The sequence below is a fragment of the Simochromis diagramma genome, unplaced genomic scaffold (genome assembly GCF_900408965.1).
Source record: "Simochromis diagramma unplaced genomic scaffold, fSimDia1.1 OVJJ01000079.1, whole genome shotgun sequence".
Lineage (NCBI taxonomy): Eukaryota > Metazoa > Chordata > Actinopteri > Cichliformes > Cichlidae > Simochromis > Simochromis diagramma.
In genome coordinates this window covers 404,542-431,411 of record NW_024387075.1, presented here as the reverse complement: position 1 = coordinate 431,411, position 26,870 = coordinate 404,542, and the positions used below count along the sequence as shown (strand labels likewise).

Genomic DNA, 26,870 nt, shown 5'->3' with positions numbered 1-26,870 from the left:
AAAAGACAATGAGACTAAGCTCTTTATTAAAAATAGATTTTTGGTTAAAAAAAAAAAAAAAAAATCATGTAGCCTGGAGACATCTTTGCAGCACAAGAAAGCATCTGCTTCATCAGCAGCACCGTGTCAGTGGAATTTGTTCCTCCTTCTTGTGTGCCAAAGTATGTTCACTGCTAATTCCACATACTTCACCTTATCATACTGTATTCTTTTGAAGCCTAAACTAATAGATTTATCATTTTATATTACTGACCAATCCCAATTCCTGAGCTTATTTGGACTGTAAAGAAATGATAATTAAATGCTTGTTCACACTCTACAGCACAAAACTGATGAAAGAATGAATGACCATCACGGCTGCATGTCACTGGAGCAGCTGAATAAATTGCTGGTGACACAACTTACTAAACAAGTAATTTGTCTGCAAGAATACTGTTGCGTGAATAATAAGACCTTCTTCCATTGCTTAAGAAAATCTGGTACAAGCCAATTCACAAGAAAATTCTGCACACAAACTCTCAGACACAATCGATCAGTAGATTTACACAGTAGAGGAATTACGATTTTTACTTTTGTTTGACTCCCGACATGCATAAATATGTTGCACTAAAAGAAGAAAACAAAATCTAGCCTTTTGTCACTATAACTAGACAAAAGATAGATTCAGTCATTAGCCTTACTGACAGAACTAACTCATTTAAAATCTTCATGCTAGCATCCTATCCTATAGAATACAATTACACAGCACAATGTATAGTACGGAAAAAAATGGACCAACTTCAGCTTTAATACAAACAAATTTCCCACGCATGGGACTAATAAAGGTTATCTTATCTTATCTTAATAAAATGTAAAAGGAGGTGTAGGATTTGTGATGAGCAAGCCTGTCCCAGGAACTGTTTTCGGTAATTAGTAGCGATTGCAGGGGGACATGTCATGCTCAAAACGCTAGCTAACAACTGGTGAGGTGACTGGAATTACTGAATGTGTTGATGACCAACAAGTCTGCTGATCTTTATCCCGAGGGGACAAGATGACAGAAACACTGAAGCAGCAAACATCCAAGTGAGAGCTGCACGCGCTCATCTGTCTGAGCAGAGAGCTTACACTTTTTGGCAGGATAGGTTGCATCAGTTACACTGTGAGGCACAAAACCCTTTTTCTTTACAGTTATACACATTTTGGAAAGCTTCTATTTAGAACTCTATATAAAAATAAAAAAAAATAGCAAATTAAACTGCAAGATGGGAAAAGAAGAAGTGGTCACATACTGTAGGTACAGCTACTAATGGTACAAAAGAGTGGGCAGGTCTAACAGCGTTTCTTTTACAGGTTTTTTTTTGCATCAGCTGCCTCAGCTGGAACATGAAGCCTTCCTCATTATTTGGTTAGAAGTAACAGAATGCATGTGCACAGTTTATTCACACTAACATTTTTAGATTTTCTTTTTGTTTTTTTAAAATACGGTGTATGAATGTCAGGGCAGAAACACAGAATGTGTTGACTATGGATTCATACTAACTATGAGATACGGTAAGTTTTCAGTACCTTTTTTAGAAACTGACTCAAGCAGGATCATTTTTTTCTAGACATGCAAACTTTGTGTTAGCATCATATCTTAAAACAAAACCAATAAACCTTAGTTCCACAAAGAGGAATGTAGAAATGGCAATCAATAACCATCCAGAAAAGAATGAGTGAGAAGTGTCCGGGAAGAGCATCGTTGATGTGTAGAGGAAGTGGGAGCGGCGAGAGAGTGTTGATCGTCACTTTGGGAGGAGAAAAAGACAGCAAGAGCGAGAATATGGGAGAGAAAGAATGAGAACATTAGAGAGAGGGGTGTCTTGGGACAGCGGAGTAATCTTCCGCCAGCTGATGTACGCTTCTCCTCATCTCATACATCATCGGGAGACGACAGCACCTCTGCACTCCGGAATTCAATAGCAGTTTTTCCTTCTTCAAGTATCTCATGCATCCATAACAAAACGGATCCAGTGAAATATAACCAAGCAGGAGACGTGCAACTGGATGTTTGACTATTTGTACACGGTGCTTCCATGGGCTAATCCTGGCATAATGCTACTTTAAAACTAGATATTAGACTCATGTCAACAGTGCAAGGGCTTCATACTATGGTGTAGTTATTTTATGTGTGCACTGTGGTGAAAAGCACCTTAGACAGGATATTAAAATAGCTTCATTATGTGATCAAATCTCCCTGATGAGGAAACATAATCAGCAATGTTACATACAGATTATTCAAAGTACCACTTCCGGTCTCCCTCTCCTCTTCCCCCAACCAATCTCAACAGATGGCTGTCCCTCTGGTTCTCAAGAGGTTTAAGGGAGTTTTTCCTTCCCACTGTCGCCAAGTGCTTACTCACAGGGGTCAAACTGATTGTTAGGCTTTTCTCTGTATTATTGTACCGTCTTTACCTTACAATATAAAGTGCTTTGACGTGACTGTTGTTGTGATTTGGGGCTGTATAAATAAAACTTAATTGAACTGAACTGAATTCTTTGTGTGTGTATGTAGATGGTTTCTGTTACAAACCATTAACACTTGTTTTATTTTTAAACACTAAACCTTAAGTGAATTGTCCTTGTCACTTTTAAACCTGCACACAAAACCCACCAGATTCAATTAAAGAAAAAAGGTCAATATTTATGGAGCAAGAAACTGGGACTACTAAAAAATAAAACAAATGGACCACAAAGACTGTTCTTGGATGCTTAAGTGGTTTCTATCTCTCTTGAGAAGTAACTTCCTCTAACACTTATATCCAGACATATAGTATCTTGGCAGGTTAGTTGGAGAAGTGCAATAATTGTTGTTCCATACCCACAAATCAACATTCACCAACCATATTCCCCATTGGAAAAAAATGCTTTAAAATCTAGGCAGTCAAAAATAACTGGCAAATCAACATTATTTGGAGGTGGGTTTATCTTAATTTGGAACCATTCCAATTTCAGAGTGAGGTCAATTCTTGATGTCAAGAAAAAAAACAAATCCCATTTACTTTCATAAGCTGGGACAAGCTCCAGCACCTTACCTGCATAACCTTGAACTGGATATGTTGTTAAGAAAATGGACGGATGGATAATGTCAAGTGTCAAGTTTTAACATCCCAAAATCAAAAGTTTGGCTTTTACTATTCATTGATTCTCACAAGGACAAAATAAATGCATAAACTACCATATAATTTCAGGTTATTTATAATTATGTCTGTAGGAATTCTGTTTATTTTCACTTAGAATAGTTCCATACCAGAATCACCATCTTAAAGTCAGTTGGTTTAAACTGATTACAGAAAACATATCGAGTTTCAAAAAGCTACCATCAGTTGCATGTATAATTAAAAGGGACAACTTCTACAACTAGCATCATGTAAAATAACTTTAAAGTTGTCACATGTACATTGTAAACAAAAAGCAGTAAAAAGAAAGCACTACTTCAGCTAATTACAAGGAACTATAAAGCAAGACTGCATAAGGGAAAACAACAGGGAAATGACAGAGCTGGACGCAGATATTGTACCACTAACTGCTTTCAGAATAAACTACTTTAAAGCTCTGCTGCACTGGTTAAAAACGTCACGCCAATGTGCCCTCAGAGTGAACTGTGGAGGCAAACTGTAATCTGTATTCTGTCCACAGCAGCAGCAGAGGCCCTACGGCACACCTCCATTGCAGTGATTTAACAAATCGTCTTAGCTGCTCATCCTTTGTCTTGTTAGAGAATAGTGAGTAACACAGGATAATACAGCAGACCACTCATATTCACACATCAGCCCATTTCCATTGGTCTACATGTAAAGCTCTGAAGGCGCTGTATTTCACACTGCATTTCAATGGGCTATTTTCCATACTCTACTCAGACTGTTATCACCCATCAGTCCAACAGTGGGATACGGTTCAGGCTTTATTGCATTTCCATGGAGCTGAGTGTTTCTCTGCACCAGCGCAGTGTTATCTCGGGCAGCTTATGGCGATCCTTCACTAGGACTTACTCCTCTCATCAATTCTGCCCGTCGCTCCGCTGAACCTCACGTGTTTGGTTGGCTAGCAGCTGGAGCTGCTCATTGGAAGAAAGTTGAATGGCTCAAATATGTTCTTCATTAAAGAATAGTTGGACAGCGAGCTGAACCCTGCAAGGTTCCTGTGCATGTAGTGATAATGAGCTTTTTCTTCTCTGACACACCAACCATTCACACAGACATTTACACACAAACACACTTCCACACCGCATGCATGTACACAAATATGTACACACGCACACACACTACGATCCTATGAGAACTCTGTCACTCTAAACTGGCTGAAACCCTTGGCTTCCAAACTCATGTTAGCCTTGAACAAAAGTGCTTCTTAATGAAGACATCCAAACAGATTTGCATCCTAGATAAGGGGTTGTGTTCATTTCGTTGGCAGGTCCTTTGAAATTAAATTGAATCCATGTCCTGTGGTGATTTAATATAATTTTAATATATAATTTAACATTTTATATAAATATTGCCAAATCATCTGAGAGCACTTCAATATTGACCCTGTTAAACTGGAAATGAATGTCCTTTCCTATCGTAGTTTAGCAAAGCACACATAATTTAAGCACCATTTTCACATGAAATGCTTTATTAATAGAGCCACACTTATAACAGCTGAGGGCTTATTTTTGGATTGTCTTTCGGTGATACCATTGCTGGTGCCAAATCTTGAAAAGGCTTACAGTAACAAACAAAACAGAAATTTTGAGGTGGTTGTTCTTGTAATGCCGACCACAGCAATTTGTGTTGAACTCAAAATTAAATTTAAATCACCATTAACAACTAAAGACACATACTTTCAAATACTTCTACAGGGAAAAAGAGGGGAAGAAGGGTTATGACCCTTCTTAGATGCAGGGATTTTACAGGAATTACCAGCAGTGCCTACAGCTAACTAAAAATATAGAGAATAGATATGGTATAAGAGAGAACCAGAACCATACAGATGGAAAATATTGAAACTAAATGCTCAAATACGAATAATTCATACTATCTGCTGCACTGCAGAGACACAAAGATTCAGTTATTATGTAGAGCACAACCCACCTTAAAAGACATAATTTGATCAAATGACAACATATAGAAAAAAGTCATATATTAAAGTGGTCAAATAAATGAAACTACTGCCTGTAAAACACAATTAAGGACTGCTTTCTTTTTGTGTATTCAAACATGGGCACTGATGCAGATTTAACTGCAAAATCCAATACGGGTCTAACATCAGACTGTTCACTTCTACACTTGTGTATTTTTAATATTAGCTTCATTACCATTAAAGAAGTTCATTTGCTCGCAGTAATAGTGGGAGTTTAAGCAAAGAAAGGTGAATGACAGGCATAAGATTTGAGTTAATTAGTGTGGAGCTGTGTGATTTTGCTTCGTCTGCTCTGTGAAATGATGTTTCAGCCAGAATCTTTGAATGCAGACAAAAATCACCAGCTGCTTTTGTACACAATCCAGTCTGTATGTGCACCGCTGCTCATCCACTTCAAATACACACACCTCTCCAAACATGCACCTTTTATGTGTCAGAGTGCGTCTGCTTCTTATCTCCTGGTCCACACTGCATTAAGGTACGCTGCTCCTCTGCCACAGAGTCACACACTATCATTCTGTTATCACTGCAGCTACAGGGGGTCTCTTAGCAAAAAAAGCCTCACTTTCTTGCAGTTTCAGCCAACAGGCACCACCTCCTGTGCTGCTGCAGCATCTCCTCCCCTTGCTACTTGCTTTTGCCAAAACCACAGTTAACCAAGCCAAGCAGGGCTGATGTAAGAGTGTTAAGATGTGCTTGCCAATAGCTGAAACAGCTGGAAGGAGAAGCTTAATGGGAGAGAAAACACAAGCACTGAATTAACCTACTGAACCGTATACAACTCAAACAGGATTAAACTCACTGGAGAAAGGATAGTGGACAGATAAACACACAGTTAACACAAACAAGATAACAAAATAGCCCGGTAATCATCACGCCCAACAAAACCATGTCAGATTTTCCTCCCAGTGGGAAATAAGAGACTCCCAGCAGGCACAAAAAATGTAATTAAATGTTATTATCATGTGAACTTTGGATGGATCCTGTCTGCTAATGTGAGATGCTAATTTGCTCTGCCTGATATAATTATGCCACAGGTAGCTGCAAAACAGAACAACAAAGCTGAAATACAGGAGAAATGAAAAGAATGTTGTAAGTGGTGGTCATGAAATCGACAGCAACATCTTTTTTAGAAGCGTAGCCCTGATACACCGGACAATCCAAAATTCATGTTGGTGTCAATATGAGGAGGATGTGCAGTTCACAGAACGTGGAGAAAAATTCAAAGACAGACACATAGCGAGAGAGAGGAGCTGGGATTTTCCTGTTGTGATTGACCACAATAAAGGATACCAGATTGTTTTTCCTAGATCACAACCCCGATTGGCCGTCTGCTGTGGTTTCCAAGGTAATCAAGGATGTATTTCCTCAAAAGATTAACCATTTGCAGTCTTTATAAAAAAAAGTAATCATGTCAATGTGCGCCCCCACCCCCTCTTAACACCATTAGCTACAAACTTTGATAAAGCCCTTTCTGCAGACCGAAGCATCTGTGTCAACAGTCACTATGGGTCCTCAGGTTAACTCCCATTACTGAGACAGAGAGGCCGGGCGTGTGCAGACAGACGTGGAAAGAGAAAATTACCAACAAGAGACAGACAAGGAGGGCAGACAGCAAGTCTCTTCTCCCCTCTCTTCCTGGATAAATATTTGATCAGCGGAACTCTGATGGGTATTGATTAGTGCCCTTATCTGCTCTTTATCGATCTACTGACTGTAATCACTGTTTAGATGAACACACAAACCCACACATACATCCGCTACCTCTGAATGCCAAATTAAACTGAAAGGTCAGAAGCTTAAAGCATTTCGCTACACTGAAGAGTTTTCCAATGAGATGACAGTGAGATTGTAAAGCATAGAGATTAAGCCAACGATCTAAATTTGTGTGTTTGTGTATACATGCCCTGTGGTGTGTAGAAGAAGCAATATTAGGTTACAGAGCATTCCCATTCTTATGGTATCCTACGCCCCCTTAGAGTCCTGTTAACAGCTAAGATTACATTACTGCGATGTCCTTGAGCCTATGTTGGGTGAACCCTGCTGTAGTGATTACACCAGCTCGCTGTCTTCAGAAACGATGGGAATTACCTAGACAGCAAAGATGTGTGGGTGTTAGCAAGAAAAGAGAGCCTTGCTTGTTTTATCTTAGTGTGGTACAACTGTGATAACACATTATCTTGACAGTACTGTAAAAAGAAATACAGTAACAAATATATATATATATATATATGTTAGAATACTCACCACTGAACTTATTTCTTTCCTTACAAGAAAAAAATGAGGTAGTGAGAGATGAATGGGGTGAAGCAGATGAAACAGAGAAGCAAAGTGATGACATAGAGGTCTACTGTACTCTCTGGAGTTGTGTTGTGTGAATGTGGTGGGGGTCAGTGATCCATTTTTTCCTCTCAGCGACACCTCCAATGTAATCTTTGTAGTGTGAATTCAAACAACGGTAATCCCCACCAAAACCCCTACAAGATCTAAACTCTTTCACTAATCCTGGTGACATTTGTGATCTGTCAAAAGCATGATGCTTCCACAAATCCACAGCACCTCCAATCCACATGACAGCTAATTAAATAATGTTAAAACCATGTCTAAAATACTGAGAAGTTAGCTTTCTTACAGGTTACTGCAACAAATTAATTATGCCAAGACAGCAGAGTCAAATCCATGTATGAATCGGTGAAAGGCAAACACATCATACTTGATTTTATTTGATTAAATTGATTGGCTATGACAGAAGGTAATATGTCCAAGTGGGGGAAGATAAAATTAAAGGTAATTTAATTCCCAGGATGCAGTTATGGTGTGCCGTCATTATGGGCAAAACTGCCTTAAGATGCTCCGAGCAATATTCACTCCTACCATCAAGCTACATAAAATCCTCAAGGAAACCATCAGTCGCAGAGATGCAATAAATGGCAATCACGCCCACAGCTCGATTCCTCTAAGCCAAACCTTATTAGAAAAATTTATTTTGTTGCATTTTGAATGGAATGTTTATATACTGATAAATAAACTAGAATCAACCACTGGGGCAACTCGATGATGATCAATGTCATAAAGTTTGGAAATCTGATCATTTATGCGCATGCACCTCTGTGAACTTAAATGACCTATAGCTTACCCGAGACACCCTTTTCTGTCCAAAATTTCAATTTCAAATTTGATCATGGCAAGATAAATACTGATAACGACTGAACTGACTGACTTGCTAACAGTGGCCAGGATCGCATAAACTATTGTCAGATAAAGAGATCCTTTCAGCCTCTAATACTAAACAAGTGTTATAACTTTTAATGTGTTAATTATATATTGGAAAAATCAGAGCAGATGACCCTTTATAAAACTACAAACCCTCAGATTTATTTCTATCTTTGGCATGTGTACAAACATTACTGGCCCCATCAGTGCCTCATTTATTGACTAAGTGCTCCTGTCATCCTGCCAGGTTGGTCAGGGCAGCAGTGGAACATAGCAGTACAAGTTCCCCCACATTTAGATTCTTTATGTGGCAACAGCAGTAGCAGCAGCAATAGCAGCACTGGCACTATGGCACCTCATTATGTCTGCACATGTGCAGCTGTCTGAGAGGTGCTACTCCACAAACGCTCAGCTTGAATATTTATGTCGAGGGCTGCAACAATAACAGCTTCTACAGTGAGCTTGTTAGTTGGGATAAACACAAGAAAGGATGGGCTGAGGTGGCTGGTTAGCACAAACTGAACTCCAAATAAGACTGTGAGGTTTGTCCAAGTAAACTGTTCAAAGGTGGGATTTGTCTTTCCGAGGGATAAAATAACAAAAAAATTCATTAAAAAAACCCCTGAAAGTTAGTCACCAGACACATCGGGGCAGGTTGCACCAATTAAAATATATGTGTGGTAAACAACAACAGTAGCAAATATGATTCCAATTGTGAAGCACAGTGAACTTCAAACATGTCCATATCAGTAAAGAAGTGATCATAAGTATAAATGTTATCTTTATGTGGCACATTTTGTTCTACAGTAAGTGACACTACAGAAGTCTTGTGCTTGCTCTACCTGCCCGTCTCAAAATATTGCCTGTGGGTCTTTAATCTTATACTGTTCAGCACAGACTGATTAATGGACCGAGTTGTTTTACAGCATAGGCTAGTAAAAAGTAGCTTTGTTTAGCAGCTAAATGCTGGACTCTGAGTCAGACGGGCAGAGTAAATATATCATTAATGATGCTGTAAAACGTTGCATGAAACTGGCAGGATGAAAATCCAACAAAGTCCAAAGAAAGTAAATAATCCAAAATCTGGCAAAAAGAATGTGGTCAAGAAACAGAAAGAAATCCACTGGCAAAAGCTGCAAGGGCTGAGAACACAGGAGACAAACACAGGTGGGTAAACAGACCAAAAGAGATGCAAAGCCAAAACCATGGCAGCATAATCATCAGCCTAAATCAGACTTTCATTAGTCAGTGTTGTTGAAGCAAGGATGACGCTGGCATTTTAATCAATTTAACATTTTAAGAACTAATCAAAGGTTAGCACTCTAATCACTCATCAGTCTCTATATAGCTCTCTAGTCACACTTCAGAAGCACACTCAATTATGCTGTAAAAAAAAGTCAGATTTCCTAGCAAACATTCGTTAATTGTCTTTGTATAAAGCAAGAGCCTTTGATGTCTGCATTCTCCCCTAATCTCTTTTTGCTCAATACATGTTGGTGATGGCTAAGTAGAGCCAGGTGTGGGTGATCAAGTGTCCTTTTCTGGGTGCTTGATTCCAGGCAGGAGGGCACACTATGGTCTCAGCAGCTGTGTATACACCGTACCAGGATCAATAACAGCAGAGAGCCTATATTGATTATGTCAGTAAGTGATACTAGAATGGGGGTAGTTGTAGGAGACGGGGGTGGAGGTAGGTGGCCTAGATTAAGGTAACAGAGATACAGCCTTATGGAGATTCTGGTGTGTAGGCGATGTTACTAGTTGGCTAACCAATTTTCTTGCATGTTCTGCTCTGTCACAGAGGGCTGAATGCTAACAAATGTTTACCAAATAAAGCCCAATATAAGTGGGTGGATGGATGGATTATTCATTACAGATTGACTACTGAATTCATAGACTTCCATCAACCTTCTCTGACTCAATAGACTCATCTTAAGGAAGACCTTGGACTGTATAAATACAAGCCACAAATCTCATGAAAAATTATAGCAAGAGTTTAGGCATTTTAGATTATGGAGACTTTGTAAAGAGCTCTCAATCCATCAGATTTTCAAACCAGCATTTAACTTTAGTCAAAATGTTATCCAAATGTACAATAACACACAATTATCTCTTTCCAGCATGCCAGGTTTGCACACAAGAAAAAAAAAAAAAAAAGACCCTCAACTGTGACATGACACACACACACACACACACACACACACACACACACATATGTATATGTATATGTATATATATATTAGGGGTGCAACGATATTCGTATCGATATTGAACCGTTCGATACAGTGCTTTCGGTTCGGTACGCATATGTATCGAATAATACAACATTTGTAATTTATTTTATCAACTTTCCTTCTGACGATGCTGTCTGTGTTGAGCGCTCAGTGAATCTGCGTTCGACTACTCCGCCTAGGCTGCACTGTCGAGCGCAGATCCACTGAGCGCTCAACACAGACATCATCGTCAGAAGGAAGAGCGCAGGGCAAGCTAGCAAGACAGAAGTTAAGCTCTCCTTGCAACATTCAGATCTGGCGTTTGGAATTATTTTGGTTTTCATGTGACGTATGACCCTGAAGGTAAGCGAGTCATGGACTAAAGTAAAACAGTATGTTGGATGTGCCATGCAATGCTCAATTACATGGGTGGGAACTAGTGTGTTAGCGCAGTTAGCTCGTTAACGTGTTGGCCGTCTAGCCCCATGCACGGGGCAATCGGCGGTAGCTCGTTAACGGAGATTTGCCGTGTTGTGGCGTTAAGGTCATTTCAACGAGATCAACCTGAAAGCACTAGTGGGAACACAACGAATATGACTGCACATTTACGCCGACATCATCCTAGTGCAAAGACAAAAACAACAAGCATGCTACTAACTTTAGCCGAGTCATTTAGACAGCTGTTAGCACATGATTCTCCTTATGCTGCTGAGAATATAGCCCAGAAGAAGCGGATAGTATAGCTTTTATTTTGGAAAGAGACATTTCTCTGTAATAAACTCTCTTTTACAAAGATGAGTGATTCCTCAATCAGATACAGGGCTTGCAATATCGCTAGCGATTTTTTCAGTCGGGCTACCAAAATCTATCTCTTCCCTGCCCGTCGGGCTATTGTAGGAAGGAAAAATATATGTCAATGCTTTTGCATTCTTTCAGAAATGTAGCTGGGTGATTATGTCATTGGCATCGGCGAGCCACTGTCAATATGTGACATATTGAAATCGCGTTTGAATTTGCGCTTGTTTTTTTGCTTTCACTTTGCAATCGTGCGAACTGTGTATAGAGAGCGACAGCACTGATCTGTGAGTGATGATAATTTGCGCACCAATTCCTCTGACATCGTCTTATTAATCGTTAGGTTACTATGCAAACATGACAAGTGAAATCTCCCGCAGCAAGCTTAAACATGTGAGAGGTTGATCGCGCAGAGAATCGCTGAGCTTATGTGAGTGAGCGTGTAAAAGCATTTCAGTTCTGCTGAGCCAAATAAGACAGGTCAGGGTGAAGAAGTGACAGCCAAAGAAAAGCTTACCACAAAACGGAGAAGTTATGACAAATCAGACTATAAGGCAAAAAGAAAGTGCAGCTTTATGGTTTCATGGACAAAAGAATTTCTGTGGCTGCAATATGATGAGCTAAATAACCAGGGCTGCACATAAGTGGTCCGCAGGTGCGCATTCGCTGTCAAAATAAAAAACACGCACAAGGGTTAGGGTTAAATTTAAAAACTGTACTTTTGAGTTAAAATATATATTTATAATTTTAATAAATGACAAATTAAAAATGCATGAACATTTTTTTGTATCGAAAAAATATCGAACCGTGACACCAAAGTATATTATTTACAATATTATTTATTCAAGTATGGTTTATAATTGATCTTTGCCATTTAACAACACAAAGCTAAAAAGGAACACATGTAACGTGCAGCACATTTAAGCAGAAAGCAGCTGTCAGATCAAGTACAGCAACAAGCAGTCAAAATTAGCCAATTTCCACCTCTGTGTTCTGTAGAAGTTATTTATACCTCAGATTCATACACTTCGCTGATTGGCTTAAAGCATATTGACCTGAGATTGCATTAAGATGCAGAGAAAAGCAACAGCAGAGTCTGGAAAGGTGGTGTGAGGCTGGGGGAAGGTACCGGCGGCAGGAAACCATTGCCTGATTCATCACTTCGCGGTCAATAGATTACACTGAGAAAGACTGTATTGGAAAATCTCTTTCATGAATAAAATCAGATTATTCATTATGAAAGGCGCAAGCAGTGTCATGGTCTAATCTCCTTATCTGATGGAGGTTAAATACCTACACAAATGCTACAGTGGATGGGGTGGGACGCCATAAAGATATATCTAATTAACACATGTGAACATGTAATAATTAATATGTACCTGTATGCTGCAGGTGGGAATTTATGTTTGATGTAAAAAGATTTGTTTCAGCTAGAAATTGAAAAATAAAATGACTAATACAAATTATGACAATATTAGCAAACTGCTAAAAGAAAAATCAAATTTTCCTTTCAGAAAAAAAAAGCTTTGAGCTTATTTCAAATAATGGATCTCTAGTACATTGATCATGTCAGAGTGCCAGTTGTGATTTCTTCAGCCCTGCAGGCAAAAAGCATCCATCAATATGGACAAATACAGGGTGGAAATCTGTTTTATTATAAAGGTGGCCACTGTGGCAAAAGTGAAGAGTTCTTCACTTTCTTTTGTCTGAAGCTTCCGACTATAACAACTGAAATCCTCTCCAAATTTAAACTGTTGACTCATTGATGGAGGTGGGGGTAATCTTAGGGTGCCTGCGGAGTGTTTGTGTGTCTGGAGAAGATTGGCTGGAGGAACTCGAGGAATCTCCGGTTCCCCATTTGGGGCTACAAATGAAAACTAGCCCCCCCCACCCAAATCCCAATCCCTCCTTATCACTTGGAAAATTCCTGGTGTGTAAAATTGAATTCATGTGCTATTTCCCAGGACGAAGAATACACAGAGGATTGGAGAATACATAACATGGAAAAGCTGGAAGAGCCCCACCTAAACACATTGCTCAATCCCTTTCTTGTACACACATGCAGACAGACACGCAAGCACACACTGCAAACACAAGCTAACGGGGTCTCTGTCTTTCTAGAACAAAGACTTTAGTGGACTCACATTAAGGCCACAAGCCAAAGAAGGACTCCCTTCGAGTATTATAAGAGGAACTTCTGCTGTTGCATGTGTTCACACTGCAGCAGAGACAATGGAAATGAATGAAACAGACATTTGGTTTTATATCAAAAATCTCACCTTCTTATTTCCATCTATTCCAGTCACAACATGAGCACAAAGCTATCCAAACAGGTGCTGCACATGACCTTAATCTAATAATCTAAAAAGAAATTATATCCACTGACAAGAAGCCTTCAAGAATAACTGTCCATTGATCAGAAGCAATAAACAGTGAAGAAGTCTTCATGTCTAAAAAGGGTTAACTTTTAAATAAGCTCTCCGCCCAGTATGACAAACACTGCTTCTCAGCTTTAATTATAACCTCATTATTCACTGAAATAACACTGAAGACAAAAGAGTCCTTAATGTACAAAGACTGCTCCTAATTCACGGCCACCTGCTAAAATGATTACCAGTTTTTTTCTCGTGTGAACACACAACGGTCATAGCAAAGAAGAAATCCCATCACCGCAGGAGCGAGCTGAAGCACCTGTTCATCAGCCGAGCACCTCCCCTGAAGCAGACCGAGCCAGATCCTGCCCACTGACCCCCAGACAGGGATTACAATGTTGTGCAGGTCAGGACAGCAAGACCATCACACACCCTGCTGGTTGTGTTCCTGACACAACCAGCTCTTCTTCTGTCCGAGCTGTCACACATAGCACAAAAAATGAACTCTAATGAAAATTTAGAAAAATTGACATATTGTTGATTTGTGTGTTTCAAGTATAGCTTTACACTCTCGCTGATTACTGTTTAAAAAAAAAAAAGTTAATCATTGGTTTTTCGGAACGTTTATTTTCAAGCAGGGGAGAAAATTAATGGAGGCCTAAGGAAAAAGTACCATCTTAAATGAAAAGAACTGTTCATGCAAATAAAACTGGGGGGAGAGATTTGTAATTTTATGTGCACACTTGCATTTCATTTGATTAATTCATCTTTTATTTCGTTAGAGGAAATTACGTTGTAGTTTCCACATATTGATTCCACAGTACGACTGCTGTGTTTGACTCCAGGCAACAAAGTGCTTTCTCCATGAGTGAAGTTCGAGGAAAACTGTGCGTGTGCTTTGATGTGGCAAGAGATGATTTTCAAACCATTTATGTTTAGTTAAATTAATTATTTATGTCATTCAAAATTGATTAACGACAAAAAAATGGACACCGTGTTAAGCAGTATTATTGTGGTTGGTCTGAAGAAGGTTTCTTTCCAGGGTCATGAAGGATGTCCTTCCTGACTGGAAGCTGAGTGGGCATGTGGTATTCGAGGGGTCTGACTTTTAAGAGGCCTGCACAGCCAATCATGATATCCCATAACCAAAGACCAGTCCATCCCACTAGCCGCTGCCACCTGTCCTTCGCCCTCCCTCAGGGTGCATGGAGAGGGTGATGGCCAGATGGCTCTTGAGGGCCAAGCAGCCTCCTTAGTGCAGCATCCTCCCAACCCCCAGCCTCAGAGCTCCATGCCTGGTCCCAGCTCCACCCTCTGACCCCCTCCTCCCCCATCCTCTCCCATCCACAGTCCAAACCCCTGAGCCCCAGTGCTCGTCAGTGCTGCATGACTGGGCAAACACAGTCCTTCACTAAAATAAATCCCCATCGCTTCTCCGCAGCTGCCTGGTTTGCAAGACACGTTTAGTCGGTGGCTAAGAGAGCCCTCATCTCTATTGGCAAACACTGTTCATGACATTAAGATGTTCACTATCACTAAGTGCCAGATCCTGCTCTTTCTTTACAGCTTAAATACAAATATTTAAAAGAAAAACTGTTTGTTTCAGCTAGCTGCTAAGTTTAAATAAGGTAACGAGCACTACAAGCCACGGTGATCACTAAAGATAGTGATCACTTATCTAAGTGCTACAGTCGGAGGGCAGCTAGCAAGGAGCAACTGTTATAGTCGGATAATGCGTACAATAGGATCTAAACAATCTCACAAGGCTGCTCATTTGTCATCGTGCTATCCTATCTCTCTGATATTACATTCAATTAGTTTCAGATACCAGCAGAGCAGGGCGCTTGGCATGAACAATCAATCAAACCCTGTCAATGACAAATTGTCACTCCTCTATTGCTCTCCATATCTAGGCAACAGGCCAACATAACAGTGGAGAGATGATTCAGGACCAAATCTAATGGATGTCTCCACTTGGGGTCATATTACTGCAATGGTTCTTTTTGAGAGAAAAACTGAAGTCTCGTTATTCGAATCTGTTTGATGCCAGCAACAAATGATCATTTTTAGTGGGTTTAAAAGAAAAATTGAAAAAAAATATTTAAAAAAAAAAAAAAGCACCTTATAGAGCAAACTGCAGAGATGTGTCTATAAATGCTTATTTAAGAGACAGGCCCAACTGTAGAAATCTGAGTGGTAGCACAGATGTTGTAGTCCCAATGAACAGGTTGGCAGATTAGGGAGGGTACGGCTACAGTGACCTTGGGCATATGTCTACCTAAACATCCAGGGTTGGAGAAGCCATTGTAGAAAAAACTGCAAATTGTTTATTTATTCTTTTCATGGTGCTTTGGTAATCTTCAGGATAAAACTAAAACATTCACAATGAAACATAACTATTTCCATTCATCTGGACTGAGTTTTCAGTGGGAGAAATGTTTTGTCACCCATCCAAGTGACTTCTTCAGTCTCAGCTGACTTATAAACGATCAAGGAACTGACCTCACAGCCCATTGTTCATTCAGTAGGCTAGTGTCAGTCATTGTGCAAATGTACTGTTTATAAGGTTGGGGAAACCTGCAGTCAGCTGAGACTGAAGACGTCACTTGGATGAGTGCTGAAACGTTTTTCCCACTGAAAACAGAATCAACCTTTTGGGATTTGCTTACCTGGATGATTGAGCATGCATCAAGAACTCTTTCAGCTCCAAGTATTATCAAAAAAGTAGGCTTTCCCATCTCATATTTTCTTCATTCATTTTGTGGGCTGAGCATGTACTACGGATGAATCTACTTCGAAACTATTTTTACTGCCCAGAGTCACACAGAGAAAACCTCAGTTTATTTAATAAAACTTTCAACTGATATCAACTGCATATCTAACCTGCTTTAGGCATGCTTACTGTAGTAGCTAAAGAAAAGTGTCAGTGAGCTATTATTCTTCACCATCTACCACTGTGAAGATGGATGGATGGATGGATTGATAGATGTTCACCCAGCTTACTGGGATTAAAAAAAATTAACTGAAACCAAGTCTGATATACTAGTGGTATTAAATAAAAAAGTGCAACTATCCACCATAACAATAATAGTTAGGTCTTTATTTATACATGTGTCATGGTATGCTGCTTCCATAAACAGCTGAAACTAAACAAAACACTGTCAGCTTAACTACTATAGGGTCAGTATCCTATCAACAAGTCTCATCGAACCGTTTTAAAGCTGGAATCACTAGAGGCTGTCATCTGTGGAAAGGAAACTCGAAACGTCGCTAAACAGGCCTCTCCCACTGTGTATAAAATGTGTCCTGAGATTACAGATTAAGTCCACCCTATGAAGAACATAAACAAAAGCCATGTAGCGTTTCCCACTCCTCTGTGACTCTTAGCTAATTATGAGGCTGTTAGAGAATAACTGCAGCAGATCAACACGCGCATCCACTGTAAACACCTCATTATCCTACAGAACCCCACCCAACCGTATCAAACACTCCTTAATGAGCAGTCAGAATAGCTGGTGAAAATAAATACATAATTTCCAGCGGCTCTGATTGAGCAATTAGTGTCAGAATCCTTTTTATTCTCACGTAGCTGAATCAATAAGAGATTCCATTACACAATTCTCTCTGTCACCTTCTGAATGCCCTTCATCATCTCTCGGACTTGCTAGTGAGAGGGCGGAGGTTAAGATCTAATGTCAAACCAGTAATGAAATCTTGCCCACTTTTTTAATTAGTGTCTTTTTGACTGTCAGCTTGAGGCTGGTGCTTTCTCAGCATAATGAATCCTGATTTGCGTTCTGTCTCTGTGGATAATAGAAATGTTGGAAGCGCTGCTTTTTCACCAAACATGTAGACAGCTTTAAAGCATGGCTAAGAAAAACAGATTTAAGTCAACACTGCCTGAACCTTTACCATATGTTTGACATTTGTGTTGTAAATGTGTAATGTCTCAAAAATCAAGTGTGAGGTCAGGATATAAATCAGCCAGCAGTTCAATAACAGAGAATTCAGTGTTTCATTAGCACTCTCTCAGGAGTGAGGCTGTATGGGAGGCTGGGATATCCCACCTACCAGCAGATGCAACAGAATTGTTCATTAAGGATCAACTTCTTCTCTTTTGTTGCTCTTCAATAAATTAAGCATGCCTGTCTAGACCTCTAGTTCACAATCATTGAAATCTCTACAACCCAATTTCACGCTGGCTCCCACAACTGTGTTACAGAGCAGAAACAATGCATGAATATGTGCTGCAAAGTGTTGTTGTCAGAGCAAACCCAACTTTTATCAAAAATGTGGGGCAACATTTTCAGAGTTACACATTACATTCTCATGGTTATAAAATTACCTATATCTGTGTTAGAGGCAGCTTTTGACTCCCAAAAGATGTTATGTTATTTACAGTTTTAGCCGAGACCTAATGGAGAGGTTGTTGTCTGTCCAAGGATCATCAGATAAAACTTTTAATGTGACTTAATTTTATGGCAGTTTTTACTGAGTGTTGAACTTTCCGCTTCCACTTGTAGATTCTTCAGTGTTGTTTAAGCGTTAAGGATGAAACTTGCCACTACTTCAACAACAGTGGCACAGCACTGACTTCCTGTTCTTCAGTATCCTTCAGTGGTATCCCAGAAAAGGAGAAATTTATTTCTATCCAGTAAAACTTGTAAGAACTAATTAACCTAATGGCTTTTGCAAAAATGCTGCTAAGTAACAGTACAATTGCAATCCTTTCTTGCAGTTGGACAATTCCTAAGACTAAAGCTCTAACTTCAAGGAGTTCATGTTCAGTGAATAGCAAGTGGCTACATAAGGACAGGTTTCTGATAGTAACAAAAAACAGTGTTTCTCTTAATAAAACATCATTGCAATACAATAAAATGCATCCATGATTCTCTAGTACTTCCCGTGTACGTCCATGATTGCTACTCAGTGAACATTAATATATGAAGCAGGGGACATGTGACATAGTACATCTACAAAGAGAACAAAATCCAATTACCTCCTACTGGGGAGGGTATCATATATAGGATCTTGAACCCACACAGCCTAGGTAATTGCCAGGGGACATTGAATCTCTGCATGAAAGCCTGAGGTAATTCTCTCACAGTGGGTAGCTGTGTGTCAACGTTACTACATCAGTGCTTTCAGTTTATGTATGTTGCTTGATGTCCATTAAGAGGGAAGGTGAATATTAGCCCAGTGTAGCGCAACCTTTCTCTTTAGGGATGGCCAAGCGTCTGGCCTGCTCTGTTTTCCTATTGATGATGCCGTCACGTTTGCAGCTGGCTTCTAATGAACTAGACGTGTCGCTGCTGAGAACTCACTGAGCATGCAAAGGGCAACAAAAAAAAAATCCCTTTATGAATGATATCAGGGTTAGTTACCATAGCAGCAATGAAGCAGATGGAAAAATCCAGATAAGATTTTTTTATAACCCCCCCCCCCACTGCCTGGACATCTTCCTCTTCTTTTTATATTGCTTTGTATCAGAGATGTAATGAGGAGAGATAACCTCTAAGGGGCAAGACTTTTTATAACCTTATTTTTGGGGCAAAGTCAGCAACAACTTTTTAGGTTTTATGACTGGTGCATCGATATATACAGTTTCTCTGTCCTGAGGATTATTGAGTTAAATCAATGTGTTATATTTACAGGGTATGTCAATATAAAGTTATATACTTACAATGTTTACAATTGCTCAATGTGTGCCTCTCTGGACACACGGCGTATTTCAATACAATTGCCAAACTCGTCATATACTTTTGCGAGCTTGTCTGGAGTCAATGCAGCCACTGCTGTTGTTATGCTACCTGCGAATCCCCTCTCTCTAAGTACATGTTTCATGTGATACACCTTGCTTCCATAAGGACCTTGCACTGCTCGCCTGATTTGTGACAAAATGGCAGTGAATGGCCAAAGACACCGGACGCACAGCGGTCTAGAAGCTCCCTCTCAGACCCCTTTAATCACAATATGCAGAAAGGTTCTTATGGATTTTTGGCTTCAAGGCCCTCGTGTTGCTCGGTGTGTCACTTAGCATCCAGCGAGATACTCGGTAGCCTGGGAAACTGGAAAACAGCAGCTGGGACTTTGGTTGGATCAATTAATATTCATGTTCTACATATTCCCATGTGTCTAATTTAACACACCTGATCAAATCAATAATTTATGGGGTGACAAGAGGACATGGGATAAACAGGAAAGGAAACGGACCTCCTTCTTAAACCTAAACCCTGGTGCACCTATGGCAGGAATCTGACAGATCTGTACATAATTTGAAATCAAAACCTCAACAGCTGTCCATTTCTCAGCTGCTCTGGATGGTTGCTGCAATATGCTGGAACACAGACACAATCCCCAACCCGGAGAATTTGGGGAGCCCCTGTCTCATCTCTTAGCTATAAACACATTGTGCTGAGCGTGAGATAAATACTCTGAACCATAAGTCAGTCGAGTCCCTGCCCATTGCAGCAGAGCAGGAGAAATTCACTCTGCCTCCCATCCTTAAATGAAGACTAATGCACTCTAAATCAGACATCTATTTAGGTCTGTCACCTGGTGCCTGTTCCAATCTGTCAGACCCGTGCAGTATCCCAGGCAAATGAGAATATCAACTCATCTCTATCTCCAAACAAAAGGAGGGTTTTTTATGTCCTACAGAGGACAATGTAATCATCTAAAAATCAAACCCTTACCAGCTTACAACAGCGCTACATCAACATTATGCAGAAAATGCGGAGCGAAGCTGAAACAGGGAAAATTGAGTCGTGGTATTAAGTGCTCTATCAATCTCAGCGCAGCAGACTGCTGAAGTAACTCACAACCACAAACCAAGGAAGAGGCCTCAAAGAGGAACCCACAGACTCCTTGACGCTTTCACTGATTGTTAGCTTTCAATCAATCATGTTTTGCTTCCCTTGCCTCCACAGTTTGTTTCCTCAAGAGGGTCAGGCAGACCTCTGAATCTCCTTCATGACAAAATGAATACTTTTTTTGCTCATGCATTGAACCAAACATTTTTACTAAAGGAGATAGCAACAGGTTTGTTTCCCTCATTGACGTCTCATGCATCACCCTGCCAAAAGTCAACTGTTAAAGCATGGCTTCACTGTAAGCTTGCGTACCCTCACACAGCCTTGTTGTACAGTAAAGCCAACAGAATCCCACACAAGTAGATACACACTCACCCTTTTCTGGTCCTCCAATCCATGCAGCACAGGCTTCCTCCTCTGGTGCTGTTGTGGGCTAGCCTCTGCTCCTGCCTCCATCTTTCCATAAGTAACTGAGTACTCACTCGGGCTCTCCCACAGCTAAATATCCCACCTTTTTTAACACGGAATGAAGGGAAATACCTGCTCAGAGTATTTCAGTCCCCTTCCCACTTAATTTCCACTTATGGTTCATGAATGTCTCTTTAAAGAAAAAAAAAAGAACAATTGTCCTTCTTATCAGCTTTGCTTCATTATAAAGATGACACTGAGTCTCTGAGTGGATCCAACCTCGGCCACATGCTCCGTCTCAGTCATAATGTTTCCTGATGGTTTCTCTTTGAGGTTCCAGATCCCAAGGAGCTGACCTGAAGTGAGCATCAGGGCTGAGATGGGGAACTGGAAACAACCAGGAGGAACCCCTCTTCTAAAAACATCACAGCAGCAAGAGACCTTTGCTCTTGAAGAAGGCTATGATCCTCGTGGTCTTCTCTGCTGCTATTATAACAAACCACAAAAATATCGGCAGATTTCAGCAAAAGGAGTCCACCCCCAAAAAAAGAACATCCAGAAAAATCTGATGTGGAGGAGCTGGTGTCACTCACAGCTCCGCGGTCACGTGTGGCACCTTGCAGTAAACAAGAGAAGAAGAAAACGGAGAAGACCGTGGTAACAAACTCATGTTTCAGCATCTTTACACACACGACCAAATTGCAGCCATACATGGGCTAACGTATGATAACGACTAAATGATTTCGGAATCATTTAGTTTCCTGCTGACTGCTCAGCGATCACACGCTACAACCCATAATCTGAGTACGTTTCACGGCGCACAAACTAATTAAAAAGCCCACACCTGCTCCAGGTGTGGGCTTTTTAACCCTAAGAAAACAAAAGAAAAAACTTAATAAAACACAATTTGGCAACTTTCTAACGGTCTTTTAAACATGCTGTATACTTTCTGGACTTCTCTACACACAAAGCTGCTAACGCTACACTTTGACAACAGATACACGTTAACTCGAGAGTTAAAACAAACTGAACAAATTGCTTGCGAAGGTTTGAGCTACTGCAGCATCCCTGCAGGATAATCTGGGAGAGCTCACAGGCTGCCTGACACACCGGCTGCTGCTCTGAGCTGGTAGCAGTTGGCTGCTTTAAATAAACGAGAAGAAGAAATTCAATGAAAGAACTGAATTTGGTGTAAGATTGGAGCTCACCCCGCTCTCCTCTGTTTTCTTTGCCTTCCCCATGGAGAATGGTACCTGTCTCGTGCGCAGCGCGGTCCGCTCCTCTGGCTGAAAGCGGAGCAGCCCGCTGCCTCATTCACGTGCCGTCGGAAATGTTATTACTTGCGTGGGATGGATAGCAAAATGTCCGTGAAGGTTCTCAGTCATCCTGGACATCTAAGGAACTCAGAACTGAAGAAGCTTCTCGGATGAGAGGTGAAACGTCTTCAAGCAACTTAAAGAAGTCCAGACGCTTTTCTTTTCAAGCTCTTTAGACTAGCAAAATTGCTGGAATACTCGAAACTTAGATCTCCTCGTAGGCTATATTATTTGCAACCAAAATAGTTTTGTCTTAAAATGAGAGCTCATAATGCGTTTACAATGATGAAAATGACTTTTAAGTGCCTCTGTATTAGAGTTAGCCTCTGTTTTATACATTCGTGTCTGTGATGTAAAACTTACATATTATTATTATTATTAATAATAATAATAATCATTATCATCATAGGCCCGCAGTTTTGAGGATGGCATTTTAAGTCTGTCGTTACTTAGCGATCAAACAGTTGGGTTTTCTTTTCTTTTTCTTTCTTTTTTTTTGTCAAAACAGTTCTTTTACTGTGTTTAACTAGCGGACATGGATGCCATCATTTACGACGAGCACCTGAAGGCAGCATTAAGGTCCCGCTCGCTCTCTCAGCCTTGGCATTACGTCACGCGGTGGTTCAAGCTCCGATGTTTTCTCTCAACATCCTTGAAGGCGGCCGTAGGTTTCCATGGTTACTCTCGGTAGGTAGTGCTTGGTTGCCACCTAATGGGGAATTAGAGACATGCAAGCGCTAATAACTGGTAATTGTACTTTTTAGTCTACATTCCTATAGGTGAACTTATTAGAAAGTCAGACTTTATTGATCCACACTGGAAAATTCAGATACCAGTCATTAAATTTAGACTCACTTTTATTAGTTGGAACATCAAAGTAATATAAAGAATTCTAGTATATTACACATTCTTCAGAAATGAATACTATAGAATAAGATTTTAAGTGTTTTTGTTGTTTGTTTGTTTTTACCTTTGTACTTTTACTTAAGCAAATGACCTAACACTAAATAAATAAAATCAGATTTTTTCCGTTTATTTTTTATTTACTTTTTAAGGATGTGTATAACCTCTTCTTACAAGCCTGGAACTGATTATTGGTAGGCTGGTGAGTGTTTCTGATGATCCACTGGGTCATTACACAGCTGCTTATGAAATCTGCTTAACTACGGGGAGGAACTTTGGACTTCACACACCATCCCCTCAAAGAGCCATTGTAGTTCATCAGCGTTACTTGGTAAATTGAGTGGTTCTTATATAGGACATTTCTATTCTATCTGAGCACTCAAAGTACTTTGCACAACTTGCCTCATTCACCCATCCACGCAAGCACACATTCATACTGTGATGGTTGCATTGTAGAACAACTTGGGGTTAATATGTTGCCCAATGATATTTGGGATGCTAAAAAAATTTTTTAAAATTTTTTGCGTGCAAACAGTGATCAAACCACTAACCTTACAATTAGTAGGTGACCTGCTCTACCACCTGAGCTATAGCCACTACAGTTGTGTCGACTGAACAGTACACTTCACAGGATCTCGAGTGGGTTAAATTTAGACTCAGCTATTTAAAACCTGAAATTTCTTCTTTTCCAGAGACTCGGTTTTTGATTGACAGTGTGTTTTGATGATTCATTGTCTTGTTGAAACAGAAATGGTCTGTTATGCTTCAGGTCCAGGACTGTAAAATGTCCTTATACAATTTGAATTTACTGTTCTCTCGGTGACTGAAAGCCACGATATTCTCTCCACAAATGCACAGCTATATATTTTTTAAATATGTTGTGCTATATATTTGTAAACTGGATCTTTTGCAGAAGTCTTTGGCATTTCCTTTTTCCACTCGACACAAATATGGATTATGTGCTATAAGTTAAGCCAAATTGTGCTTGTATATAACTGCAACAGATCAAGACCAGGTCATGTTTTATCAGCTGGTTTTGTTTTAGGCCTAGAAAGCCTAAGCAGCTTATCACAAAATTAACCAATAACATGGGACCTGCATTAATTGATAGCCCAGATTTGTGGTGAAAGTTCCCATCAAATTTATGTGTGATTAATTTTTCTGGTTATGCTGACATGTTCCTGGCAAGTTGCAAAATAAGCCAGTAATCAAATCATGTAAATTCAGGTTTACAACAAACCACACAAAGCTTTTAATCAAGCAGCTATATTAATTTGGTTAGTTGCTGTATAATGTGGTTATAATGTGGTTATCGTGTGCATCCATGCACGTAATGATTAACAGCTGTGTGCTAGACTGAAGATCCGGGTTTTAATTTTCAGGAAAATCTCTCATGGCAACTGAAATAACAGGAACTGTTTGAACCTGTGCTTCTGCTCAGAAAACTCTAAAAGATCTGGAGTTTTTTTTGTATTTTTCCTATATTATTGTTGCAATGCATGTGGCAATTCCACTAAAACAAACAAAAAATATTTGCCAGGCTCACATGATCCATATTCATAAAGACACAGCCTTCATTTACACAAAACTTTAAGGCAGGAAGTTTTCTCCCGTCTTGTTGTAGTAGGCATAGTATTTTTTGGTGTTTTAGTGTTTTGGTGCTGCAAAAAGTTGTCTGTATTGATTTAATGCTGCCTATTACAAAGTAGTGGGTGAAGGCACATTTAGGGACTCAAAGTGAAATGTTAGTCAGGCAACAACTGGGAGAGTTTAGTGGGGTACAGCTATACAGCAGCCTGATCACAGGACAGCTTCTATCCCATTTTTTTCTTTAAGGATTATCCTCAGAAACATGAGGCTCATTCTGATGCGATGGCCATCAGTTTTTAATTTTTTATTTGTGTTCATGTTTTTCCTGATTAGAAACAAAAAACAAAAAACGGTTAAAGGTGCCATAGCAGCATCAGAGTCTTAATTACAATTGAGAATAAGGCACAGTCTTCCATAAAAAAGTTTCAACAATAGCTTTAGCATGACTTATCTGAAAGTTCCTAAAGCATAATTTGTTGGATTCCATTTGCACACGTGTAGAGTCAAGACCATCCCTTTTATTATTATATTGCCACCTGGACTGAAATGATGTCACCAGCTAAGATTTATATGCTTATGATGACCAGCTGGGAAAACTCTATTATCATGACACTGGCTATTAATGTCTGTGTGTAATATAGATCATCTTTTAAAGGGAAGATAAATACTCTACTTATTTATTCACTATAACCCACATGGGTAGTTTGAACATTATTTGTGTAAAACATTATACTTAAAGAAGTTTAACATGTTTAATTGTTTTTTTGTTTTGTAGGTTTTACTTGTTGGCCGCCTCATAGCTTGTTCTTGTGAATGTCTACATGGGAACCAAAAGTGTGAATAGTATTGTAAATGGCCTGTATTTGTATAGCGCTTTTCTAGTCCCTAAGGACCCCAAAGCACTTTACTCAATCAGTCACCCACCCATTCACACACATATTCACACATTGGTGATGGCAAGCTACATTGTAGCCACAGCCGCCCTGGGGCGCACTGACAGAGGCGAAGCTGCCGAACACTGGCGCCACTGGGCCCTCTGGTGGTCAGAGGGCCCGGTGGCGTATAGTATAGCAAGTTGACAGAAAATATTACTTTTGACACTTATCTGCTGTGCATGCTAATGGGTAGGAGAACCAATTTATACCTTAAGTGAACATTTTGACTGCAAGATTGTTTCTTACCTGTGTTTTCTTACAAGGGTGTTCCAACAAAAAGAGTCCCCAGACTTCCTGAGTGCCTCTTCAAGGTGCCAGGTAGCACCAAGTAATTTAAAAGGGGATTAGACAGTCATATTGGTTTTTGTTTTATTTATTTTATTTTTTATTTTATTTTAGATCATACGTATCTAGGCCAGTAGTTGTTGTGATCTATACCGTGTTGATCCCACATTGATATCAGTAAGTTATATTATCAGATAAGTTGTGTGTTTTGTTTATTATTTTAATGGTATGGCTTGGGGGTTAATTACCAGTATAGTCTATGAAAGACTGCCAGTTAACATCAGAGGCTGTTACTGGAACCATGTCCCACCACTCGGCTACATTGTTTTAGTTTGTGTTTGTCAGTGCTGGTGGTGAAACCTGGTTGGCTTGTACCTCATCTCTGCCCCAAGCCTTTAACTGAAAATTTCTCATGGTGAGCGTTGGATAAAGACTATAATAAATTTGTTTTGACTCTAAATGTGGCTAAAAAGAGACCTTTCATATACTAGATGGTGATATGACCTTTAAAAGTATACCCAAAATGCACTCTGTGAAATTTTTGCTATCATCATAATTATTAATCTGGAGGAGTTCCTACTATTAAAACGATGACAAATCCCATGCAGATGCATGGTGCTGAACAATGGTGACAGAAAACATCATGCTGACCAGAAATTAGATTTAGGCTTTAGACTGTGACTATGTTAATGGGTGTCAAATTGATTTGGTTGTTGTCATTTCAATTCAAATCAATTCAGTTTTATTTATATAGCGCTAAATCACAACAACAGTCATCTTAAGATGTTTTCTACTGTAAGATAAAGACTAAACAGCAGAGTTAACAGAGTTTAAATTAGTTTTGAGCCCTTAAATGTTCTCCTATGCCTCACCTATATCCTTCAAC

At 39.7% G+C, this 26,870-nt stretch overlaps 1 protein-coding gene across 1 annotated transcript in view; it reads right to left on the bottom strand.

Moving 5' to 3' along the window:
* nav2a (neuron navigator 2a) overlaps positions 1 to 22,285 on the bottom strand; it is a 213,148-nt gene extending 190,863 nt beyond the window's left edge. Inside the window, exons 1-2 of the mRNA XM_040045584.1 lie at positions 22,164 to 22,285; positions 20,923 to 21,571 (exon numbers count right to left, since the gene is read on the bottom strand). Coding sequence (XP_039901518.1) covers positions 20,923 to 21,003 — 81 coding nt within the window. The 5' untranslated portion in view covers positions 21,004 to 21,571; positions 22,164 to 22,285. The remainder of the gene's footprint in view (positions 1 to 20,922; positions 21,572 to 22,163) is intronic.
* Positions 22,286 to 26,870: the final 4,585 nt, after the last annotated feature.